The 11,754-nt window shown below is 40.6% G+C and overlaps 1 protein-coding gene across 1 annotated transcript; it reads left to right on the top strand.

Moving 5' to 3' along the window:
- Positions 1–972: 972 nt before the first annotated feature.
- LOC128653511 (sodium-coupled neutral amino acid symporter 2-like) lies at positions 973–11,063 on the top strand. The gene is made up of 2 exons (XM_053706859.1): positions 973–2,017; positions 7,878–11,063. Exons 1-2 carry the CDS (start codon positions 1,039–1,041, stop codon positions 8,411–8,413), a joined length of 1,515 nt encoding a protein of 504 aa, XP_053562834.1. The 5' UTR covers positions 973–1,038; the 3' UTR covers positions 8,414–11,063.
- Positions 11,064–11,754: the final 691 nt, after the last annotated feature.

Raw genomic sequence — 11,754 nt, 5'->3', positions numbered from 1 at the left:
CGTTGCCTGAAAAACTCTACCCCTGCATGAGGCTTGCCACAGTAGATTTATTATGTGCAGAAAAAACACTGTTACCCGCACTTGCACTCTCTACCACCCCTCTTCCTCAAAAGCCTGGGCTGCCGCCCCTGAGTTGCGTGCCTAACCTGCCCAGCAACTGACCCATGCCATAGCTTCAGTTTGGACCATAGCTCCATCTCTTTCATTACAAAGTGGAGATTCTGATTGGACTATAACCTCCTCATAAAGTCAGAACCCTACTGATGCCAGGCCAATCCTTTGCATCCTTAAGACATTTAACCCATGCTGTGGGTGTGCCTCTAAATAACATGACCCGATTAACCTGAAACTTTTAACCTACCCCTTATATGATTCAGTCCTCCTAGCTTTCTTTTCTCCCGTCTCTTCTTTTGCCATCTCCTTCACCTGATATATCTCTCTAGAAAGCTCAAATGATTTTTGAGTACCTCCCCACCTTAATCTTTCTAGCTACCCTAGGTTCCAGGTGTGCATGTAATGTGTGTACTATCAATGAGTAGGTATCGGAAGTGCTCAACACTACAGCTCTGGCTGACCCAGCTAGACCCAGTCTGTGCTGATGGTGTATCTGGAGCAGATGTCCTAGTGGAAACCCCGCCAGGAACTGCCCCTACATAAACTGTGGGTTTGAGAAAGTATTGTATTTCAAATTAAAATAGTTAGAGAATGGGACCCGAGGGAGGAGGTCACCGCAGTAAACTCTGTTACATTAAGATTATATATATTTTTTCTACGCGTTCTCAGTGCTTGTCACATTTTATTCGTGGTTTATTTATAACGTATCTTTATATTTTTTTATATTTATCTATTTTGAAGATTTATTTATTGCTATTTAAATCGACATCTCCGATATACCCGCCGCACCCCATATACAGGCAGAAAGCCAAGCTCCGCAGCAACAGCAGCCGCACCAACATCTACATCAGCTCCTGGAGGCACAGTATATATTTTTTTTAAAGCCTCTCCGATTCTGCACAAGGCTTACATAGTCCGGATAAGATGACCAAAGCTGAGATGGGACGGTTTAACATCTCTCCTGATGAGGATAGCAGCAGCTCCAACAGTAATGAAGACTTCGCCTACCCTGCAAAGAAGCTCTCTATTAAATGTCATTATGATGTGGATTCAGAAAATCAAAATTTCCTTCTTGAGCCAACGCTGGCAAAGAAGAAATGTGAAACAGAATATCTTCCAGGGAAAACATCATTTAGGATGTCAGTGTTTAACCTCAGCAATGCGATTGTTGGAAGTGGTATTCTTGGGCTGGCTTATGCCATGGCCAACACTGGAATTGCCCTGTTCATGATTCTCTTGGTATTTGTGGCATTATTCTCTATATATTCCATCCATCTACTACTGAAAACAGCAAGTGAAGGAGGTTCCTTATTGTATGAGCAGTTGGGATTCAAGGCCTTTGGCTTACCTGGAAAACTGGCAGCTTCTGGCTCTATAACAATGCAAAATATTGGAGCCATGTCCAGCTATCTCTACATTGTGAAATATGAACTGCCCCTTGTAATCAAGGCACTTATGGGAATTGAAGAGAGCTCTGGAGAATGGTATTTAAATGGAGATTATCTGGTTTTGATAGTCTCTGTAAGTCTCATCCTTCCTTTGTCACTGCTTAAAAACTTAGGATACCTGGGATACACAAGTGGGCTTTCCCTTCTGTGCATGGTCTTCTTTATCATTGTTGTGATCTACAAAAAGTTTCAGATTACATGTCCTTTATGGTTTAATCACAATGCCATGAATTCCACTTTAAACAGCACTTTGCCTCATCTGGCCTCACACGTACCAGTCAATAAAGCTCTTCACAATGAGACTGACGATGAGATGTGCACACCAAAATATTTTGTGTTTAATTCTCAGACTGTATATGCTGTACCCATCCTTACGTTCTCCTTTGTGTGTCATCCAGCTGTTCTTCCCATCTACCAAGAGCTTAAAGGTCGTAGCCGTAGAAGAAGTCTCCAACGTTTCCTTTTTCTTCTGTTAAGTGTGATCAGTCCACGGGTCATCATTACTTCTGGGATATTACTCCTCCCCAACAGGAAGTGCAAGAGGATTCACCCAGCAGAGCTGCATATAGCTCCTCCCCTCTACGTCACTCCCAGTCATTCTCTTGCACCCAACGACTAGATAGGATGTGTGAGAGGACTATGGTGATTATACTTAGTTTTATATCTTCAATCAAAAGTTTGTTATTTTAAAATAGCACCGGAGTGTGTTATTATCTCTCTGGCAGAGTTTGAAGAAGAATCTACCAGAGTTTTTGTTATGATTTTAGCCGGAGTAGTTAAGATCATATTGCTGTTTCTCGGCCATCTGAGGAGAGGTAAACTTCAGATCAGGGGACAGCGGGCAGATGAATCTGCATAGAGGTATGTAGCAGTTTTTATTTTCTGACAATGGAATTGAAGAAAATCCTGCCATACCGATATAATGTCATGTATGTATACTTTACACTTCAGTATTCTGGGGAATGGTACTTCACTAGAATTACACTGTAAGAAATACATAAAGCTGTTTAATAACTAGAGATTATGTTTAACGTTTTTGCTGGAATGTAAAATCGTTTTCATTTGCTGAGGTACTGAGTGAATAAATGTTTGGGCACTATTTTTCCACTTGGCAGTTGCTTAATCTGTTTTCTGACAGTTTCTGTTCTCCCTCACTGCTGTGTGTGAGGGGGAGGGGCCGTTTTTTGGCGCTTTTACTATGCATCAAATATTTCAGTCAGCAACTCATTGTATTCCCTGCATGATCCGGTTCATCTCTACAGAGCTCAGGGGTCTTCAAAACTTATTTTGAGGGAGGTAATTTCTCTCAGCAGAGCTGTGAGAATTATAGTTTGACTGAGATAAAAAACGTTTATTCTGTAATTTGTTTCCTGCTTTCAGAATTTGTTATCTTTGCTAATGGGATTAAACCTTTGCTAAAGTTGTGTTGTTTACAAGGATTGAGGCTATAACTGTTTCAATTTATTAATTTTCAACTGTCATAGATCTTCTGTGCTTCTTAAAGGCACAGTACGTTTTAATATTATTCTAATTGAATTGTATTTCCAAGTTGCAAGTTTATTTGCTAGTGTGTTAAACATGTCTGATTCAGAGGATGATACCTGTGTCATTTGTTGCAATGCCAAAGTGGAGCCCAATAGAAATTTATGTACTAACTGTATTGATGCTACTTTAAATAAAAATCAATCTGTACAAATTGAACAAATTTCACCAAATAACGAGGGGAGAGTTATGCCGACTAACTCGCCTCACGTGTCAGTACCTACATCTCCCGCTCAGAGGGAGGTGCGTGATATTGTAGCGCCGAGTACATCTGGGCGGCCATTACAAATCACATTACAGGATATGGCTACTGTTATGACTGAGGTTTTGGCTAAATTACCAGAACTAAGAGGTAAGCGTGATCACTCTGGGGTGAGAACAGAGTGCGCTGATAATATTAGGGCCATGTCAGACACTGCGTCACAGGTGGCAGAACATGAAGACGGAGAACTTCATTCTGTGGGTGACGGTTCTGATCCAAACAGACTGGATTCAGATATTTCAAATTTTAAATTTAAACTGGAAAACCTCCGTGTATTACTAGGGGAGGTGTTAGCGGCTCTGAATGATTGTAACACAGTTGCAATACCAGAGAAAATGTGTAGGTTGGATAAATATTTTGCGGTACCGACGAGTACTGAGGTTTTTCCTATACCTAAGAGACTTACTCAAATTGTTACTAAGGAGTGGGATAGACCCGGTGTGCCGTTCTCACCCCCTCCGATATTTAGAAAAATGTTTCCAATAGACGCCACCACAAGGGACTTATGGCAAACGGTCCCTAAGGTGGAAGGAGCAGTTTCTACCTTAGCTAAGCGTACCACTATCCCGGTGGAGGATAGCTGTGCTTTTTCAGATCCAATGGATAAAAAGTTAGAGGGTTACCTTAAGAAAATGTTTGTTCAACAAGGTTTTATATTGCAACCCCTTGCATGCATTGCGCCGATCACGGCTGCAGCGGCATTCTGGATTGAGTCTCTGGAAGAGAACATTGGTTCAGCTACTCTGGACGACATTACGGACAGGCTTAGAGTCCTTAAACTAGCTAATTCATTCATTTCGGAGGCCGTAGTACATCTTACTAAACTTACGGCGAAGAATTCAGGATTCGCCATTCAGGCACGCAGGGCGCTGTGGCTAAAATCCTGGTCAGCTTCTAAGTCTAAATTGCTTAATATACCTTTCAAAGGGCAGACCTTATTCGGGCCCGGGTTGAAAGAGATTATCGCTGACATTACAGGAGGTAAAGGCCATGCCCTGCCTCAGGACAAAGCCAAAGCCAAGACTAGACAGTCTAATTTTCGTTCCTTTCGTAATTTCAAAGCAGGAGCAGCATCAACTTCCTCTGCACCAAAACAGGAAGGAGCTGTTGCTCGCTACAGACAAGGCTGGAAACCTAACCAGTCCTGGAACAAGGGCAAGCAGACTAGGAAACCTGCTGCTGCCCCTAAAACAGCATGAATTGAGGGCCCCCGATCCGGGATCGGATCTAGTGGGGGGCAGACTTTCTCTCTTCGCCCAGGCTTGGGCAAGAGATGTTCAGGATCCCTGGGCGCTAGAGATAATATCTCAGGGATACCTTCTGGACTTCAAATACTCTCCTCCAAGAGAGAGATTTCATCTGTCAAGATTGTCAACAATCCAGACAAAGAAAGAGGCGTTTCTACGCTGCGTACAAGAGCTCTTGTTAATGGGAGTAATCCATCCAGTTCCACGATCGGAACAGGGACAGGGGTTTTACTCAAATCTGTTTGTGGTTCCCAAAAAAGAGGGAACTTTCAGACCAATCCTGGACTTAAAGATCCTAAACAAATTCCTAAGAGTTCCATCGTTCAAGATGGAGACTATTCGGACAATTTTACCTATGATCCAAGAGGGTCAGTACATGACCACTGTAGATTTAAAAGATGCTTACCTTCACATACCGATTCACAAAGATCATTATCGGTACCTAAGGTTTGCCTTCCTAGACAGGCATTACCAGTTTGTGGCTCTTCCATTCGGATTGGCTACAGCTCCAAGAATCTTCACAAAGGTTCTGGGTGCTCTTCTGGCGGTACTAAGACCGCGGGGAATCTCGGTAGCTCCATACCTAGACGACATTCTGATACAAGCTTCAAGCTTTCAAACTGCCAAGTCTCATACAGAGTTAGTGCTGGCATTTCTAAGGTCACATGGATGGAAGGTGAACGAAAAGAAAAGTTCACTCGTTCCACTCACAAGAGTTCCCTTCCTGGGGACTCTTATAGATTCTGTAGAAATGAAGATTTACCTGACAGAGGACAGGCTAACAAGACTTCAAAGTGCTTGCCGCACCCTTCATTCCATTCAACACCCGTCAGTGGCTCAATGCATGGAGGTAATCGGCTTAATGGTAGCGGCAATGGACATAGTACCCTTTGCACGCTTACACCTCAGACCACTGCAACTGTGCATGCTAAGTCAGTGGAATGGGGATTACTCAGACTTATCCCCTTCTCTGAATCTGGATCAAGAGACCAGAAATTCTCTTCTATGGTGGCTTTCTCGGCCACATCTGTCCAGGGGGATGCCATTCAGCAGACCAGACTGGACAATTGTAACAACAGACGCCAGCCTTCTAGGTTGGGGTGCCGTCTGGAATTCTCTGAAGGCTCAGGGACAATGGAGTCAGGAGGAGAGTCTCCTGCCAATAAACATTCTGGAATTGAGAGCAGTTTTCAATGCCCTCCTGGCTTGGCCCCAGTTGACAACTCGGGGGTTCATCAGGTTTCAGTCGGACAACATCACGACTGTAGCTTACATCAACCATCAGGGAGGGACAAGAAGCTCCCTAGCTATGATGGAAGTATCAAAGATAATTCGCTGGGCAGAGTCTCACTCTTGCCACCTGTCAGCAATCCACATCCCGGGAGTGGAGAACTGGGAGGCGGATTTCTTAAGTCGTCAGACTTTTCATCCGGGGGAGTGGGAACTTCATCCGGAGGTCTTTGCCCAAATACTTCGACGTTGGGGCAAACCAGAGATAGATCTCATGGCGTCTCGACAGAACGCCAAGCTTCCTCGTTACGGGTCCAGATCCAGGGATCCAGGAGCAGTCCTGATAGATGCTCTGACAGCACCTTGGGACTTCAGGATGGCTTACGTGTTTCCACCCTTCCCGTTGCTTCCTCGATTGATTGCCAGAATCAAACAAGAGAGAGCATCAGTGATTCTAATAGCACCTGCGTGGCCGCGCAGGACTTGGTATGCAGACCTGGTGGACATGTCATCCTGTCCACCTTGGTCTCTACCTCTGAAACAGGACCTTCTGATACAGGGTCCCTTCAAACATCAAAATCTAACTTCTCTGAAGCTGACTGCTTGGAAATTGAACGCTTGATTTTATCAAGACGTGGGTTTTCTGAGTCAGTTATTGATACCTTAATACAGGCTAGGAAACCTGTTACCAGAAAGATTTACCATAAGATATGGCGTAAATACCTATATTGGTGTGAATCCAAAGGTTACTCTTGGAGTAAGGTTAGGATTCCTAGGATATTGTCTTTTCTACAAGAAGGTTTAGAAAAGGGTTTATCTGCTAGTTCTTTAAAGGGACAGATCTCAGCTCTGTCCATTCTGTTACACAAACGTCTGTCAGAAGTTCCTGACGTCCAGGCCTTTTGTCAGGCTTTGGCCAGGATTAAGCCTGTGTTTAAAACTGTTGCTCCACCATGGAGTTTAAACCTTGTTCTTAATGTTTTACAGGGCGTTCCGTTTGAACCCCTTCATTCCATTGATATAAAGTTGTTATCTTGGAAAGTTCTATTTTTAATGGCTATTTCCTCGGCTCGAAGAGTCTCTGAATTATCAGCCTTACATTGTGATTCTCCTTATTTGATTTTTCATTCGGATAAGGTAGTCCTGCGTACTAAACCTGGGTTCTTACCTAAGGTAGTTACTAACAGGAATATCAATCAAGAGATTGTTGTTCCTTCTTTATGCCCAAATCCTTCTTCAAAGAAGGAACGTCTACTGCACAACCTGGATGTAGTCCGTGCTCTAAAATTTTACTTACAGGCAACTAAGGAATTTCGACAAACGTCTTCTCTGTTTGTCATTTACTCTGGGCAGAGGAGAGGTCAAAAAGCTTCCGCTACCTCTCTTTCTTTTTGGCTTCGTAGCATAATTCGTTTAGCTTATGAGACTGCTGGACAGCAGCCTCCTGAAAGAATTACAGCTCATTCTACTAGAGCTGTGGCTTCCACTTGGGCCTTCAAGAATGAGGCCTCTGTTGAACAGATTTGCAAGGCTGCAACTTGGTCTTCGCTTCATACTTTTTCCAAATTTTACAAATTTGACACTTTTGCTTCATCGGAGGCTATTTTTGGGAGAAAGGTTCTTCAGGCAGTGGTTCCTTCTGTATAAAGAGCCTGCCTATCCCTCCCGTCATCCGTGTACTTTTGCTTTGGTATTGGTATCCCAGAAGTAATGATGACCCGTGGACTGATAACACTTAACAGAAGAAAACATAATTTATGCTTACCTGATAAATTCCTTTCTTCTGTAGTGTGATCAGTCCACGGCCCGCCCTGTTTTTAAGGCAGGTAAATATTTTTTAATTTATACTCCAGTCACCACTTCACCCTTGGCTTTTCCTTTCTCGTTGGTCCTTGGTCGAATGACTGGGAGTGACGTAGAGGGGAGGAGCTATATGCAGCTCTGCTGGGTGAATCCTCTTGCACTTCCTGTTGGGGAGGAGTAATATCCCAGAAGTAATGATGACCCGTGGACTGATCACACTACAGAAGAAAGGAATTTATCAGGTAAGCATAAATTATGTTTTTGCCATGTTTATCATGTACCTCTTAGCTGCCCTCTTTGGATATTTGACATTTTATGGGAATGTTGAACCAGAGTTACTCCATACTTACTCCACATTTGTCGGATCTGGTGTAATCTTTATTATTGTGCGTTTGGCAGTACTTGTGGCAGTCACCTTGACCGTTCCTATTGTCATTTTTCCAATTCGCAGCTCTATCACTGAGTTATTGTGCTCAGGGAAGGATTTCAGCTTAATACGCCATACTTTGATAACGGTCGTAATACTGGGATTTACCAATGCTCTTGTTATTTTCGTTCCAACTATAAGGGATATCTTTGGATTTATTGGGGCCTCTGCTGCAGCAATGTTGATCTTTATACTGCCATCTGCTTTTTACATCAAACTAGTTAAGAAGGAGTCCATGAAATCAGTGCAAAAGATTGGGGCTGTACTGTTTCTCATCAGTGGATTCTTCGTTATGATTGGTAGTATGACTCTCATTATTCTCGACTGGATCCATAATTAGTCTGGTGACCATTAAATGACTTGAGCACTCTGCGTGAAGTGGAAGTGTTCTCTCAGAAGCCTTCTACTGAATATTTTAACATTGCTTACAATTTCTCTTCCTTTGAGATGAGAATTTTTGTGGTGGAACACATGAACTTCTTAGAATCGAGTTCTACATCTTTGCAAGGACGTTGCCATCTAAAATCCAAAGGTTCTGAAAGAAGGAAGTAATTTTATTCCATTCCAAAGAATGGACAAAAATCTCTAAACTTTTATCAAGCCACATGTCTGGCTATTTTCATTTACTGTTACTTGTAATTACTTGAATGTGCCTAAAAGGAATCATTTGTGAAAGAACGCTACACTACAAAGTGTTAAATGGGAGAGGCAAATTAGCTCTCTTTTTGTACCAAAAAGGCTGATCCCTTTAAAAGCACTTCTGAAGGAAGGGCAATATTGTAAAAAGTATGTTTTTTTTGTAAAAAAAAAAGGAACTTTGAGATGGTTTATTCAGTTATATCCGCAAAAACAAATATTTCAGCAGTATTTTTTAGCATAATTATATTGTCACTTATGGAGTGCACAATCAGAATCCAGAACATTTTTATATGGTATTAAAACAAGAAAATGATGAGCTGTAGTATCATCAATGTGTGTATCCTTCTTAAGAATGTTGATGTTCTTTAAGTGCTACAAATTGCAATTTGTAATTGTAAACCTTTATCAATGACACGTCAGCCATCTGTAGCGCATTAAGGGCTATCGGAGAGCAGCCTCATCACTGTCAGCGTCATCACTGTCAGCAAGAACCGTGCTCCTACAGCCCTGGAAGCCCTTGTGATGGCCAACCTATAGTGTATGTTGCTGTCTTTATGGGGGTTAAAAAAAACTGGCACTACTCATACTGGTCTGTAATAAACATGTTACATAATCTGCTACTTAATATTTTAGGCAAATTAATATCATGCCAGTTAAAGAAAAAACTACAGAATATGTTAATATCAAACATTCTTTTTTTTATTCCTGGTATTATCAAAGTGGTACAAAACTGTAATATTTAAATGATTTAATTTATTTTAGCTCCGTGGCAGTTTACTTCATGTACAGTATTTCTCAATATTTAAATAATAATTTATAAAGTACTGAATTACTTGACACATTTTTTTTTTCATCCCTTGATTGTTTTATTTTTTGTTTACTCCGTACAATGTTCCGCTGCAATACTGTAACCAAAAGAAAAATGCACAAATAACTCCAAAAAAAATACAACTGAATTTGGTTGAAGCAGATTTACTTGTGCATAATTGATATTTGCCATCTTTGTTAATAACATGGCTTTGGTATAAATGATTAATTAGACTTTACCAAGGGAATAAAAAAAAAAGCTGTAGTATGTTAATCCACTGTATTTTTAAATGTATCAGTATCATGAAGAAGTGCAAAACTGGAGCAGCTATGGGTTAAAATTAAATTTGTTATTTTTTTTGTAGAATTACATTTTAGTACTGGATATTAATACAACTATGTAAATTTGTTTTTTAAGTTTTACATTTCTGACTTTACAGTAGAAGTAAAATCAGTAGTAGCTTCTTAAAGCCATTTTGTATACATGCGAACTATATAACACTTCTGTAAGTAAATGTTACCTCTATCTTCTATTCACTAATAGTGAAGCATGTGTACAATCTTTAGAAGGTATACTAATTCAGGTACAAGTTAATATGCTGGTAGAAAACATCCATAATACACTCTGGTTATAATGAATACACCTACTTATAAAAGTATTTTACCACTGTTTTGTCACCTCATTGTCTTCCATAGACAGATATAACTCTATTGTGCTATTTATAGTGCATTAATCTATTTTAATGAACTTTGTACAGGAGAACATTGTAAATATATATATATATTTGTATATAAATATTGTTGTGTAGATACATAACTTTTTTTTTTTTATTCATACTTTTCTTTGAACAATTACAAGCGTTAGTCAAACGATTAACAGCCCTGTACTCACACTGAAAGTGTTATCAATTGTTCCTTCACTAGTTTGAAGTTTCTTTTGCTGTATGGCAATCCAATAGACCAACACAAATTTTTGGGATTGCCAGAATTAGGTCTGTGGCAAAAACCATCTTCTATAGAAACAGTCCCAACTTCCTATATATTGTAGATATTGCTGTAACAAAGTAAAGTTAAGTTGCTATGCATTATGTTGTTGTCAGTTTATGTACTAAGCAAAACAGAAAAAAACAATGTAAAAAGTTGGAGAAACTTTATTTCTTTTGGCATAATAGCATAAACAGAAATGTATACAAATATTGCATATGCTAGTTATATACTTTGTTATATAGGAACTTTTATAGAATTTAGGAAGTTCAGCTAATGCAACACTTGATAATGAAAGGGTCCATATATGTAAATATAATATGTGCAACTTGCATTATGATTTGGTTTGAATATTATAGTTCATATCTGAATTTTGAGGTAGTTGTACTGTACAAATGTAGCCTCCCATATAGTATGTGTTTAAAACTTTCTGTATATTTATGTAAAATATTGCTAAAACCAGCAGCTTGAAGGTGTTGGTGGTCTCTGAGTTTCAATGAAACATTCTATGCTTTTAATTGATCTGAAATAAACACATAAAATAAAAAATAAATAAAAAATAGTTAGAGAATGGAACAAAATCTGTAAGAGAAGGTATTTAGATATTTATTTTAAATTTTATGTGATAAACATTTTTAAGAATATTTTTTGGGGGCCAGTGGGGACACTGTGGGTAGTCACAAGATATTGTTGCTATTATGTTCTAGTTCAGTGTTTCTCAACTCCATCCTCAAGTACTCATAGCAGGTCAGATTTTCATTATATCTTAACTAGAGCACCGGGGAAATAATCAGCTAATCAGTAATCATGGTTATTAATCTGCTCTCACAAAGGATTGTGGAGATCCGGAAGGGGCGGAGTCACGCATGGTGCTAGTGTGGCGTTACTCAGAGCGGGAAGGAGTACAGCCGCTTCTCCTGACATCAGCAAACTATCCTTGGGGCCGTGGTTTTTTCTTAGACGGCCGGCGGATATCTTAGCTCCTGCAGTGAGCAGTTTGCATCACCGGATCACACGAAGGGGAAAGAGGCCTTTTCCCCAGGCCTATACTGACCGCTATCTGGCCTGACAAACAGCACAGAGGAGGAATTAGGCATGGCGCCACAATGTAAGCAGCGATAAGTCCAAAGCAGCCGAACACAACGGGCACAGGAGTGGCGTAAGCTGCACAAGTGGTCAGCCTAAACAACGAGACAAGAAGTGGAGCGCTGCTACGGTACAGAAATACCCCAGCTGCGATCTGGTAGACTC

The sequence above is a fragment of the Bombina bombina genome, chromosome 3 (assembly GCF_027579735.1).
Source record: "Bombina bombina isolate aBomBom1 chromosome 3, aBomBom1.pri, whole genome shotgun sequence".
Lineage (NCBI taxonomy): Eukaryota > Metazoa > Chordata > Amphibia > Anura > Bombinatoridae > Bombina > Bombina bombina.
This window is presented reverse-complemented; position numbering and strand designations above follow the sequence as displayed.

Excerpts from the sequence above, each read along its gene's own strand:
- LOC128653511 (XM_053706859.1), top strand. The coding sequence starts at position 1,039 with ATGACCAAAGCTGAGATGGGACGGTTTAACATCTCTCCTGATGAGGAT. Across the intron at positions 2,018-7,877 it reads CCGTAGAAGAAGTCTCCAAC|GAATTTATCAGGTAAGCATA; the intron begins GTTTCCTTTTTC and ends TACAGAAGAAAG.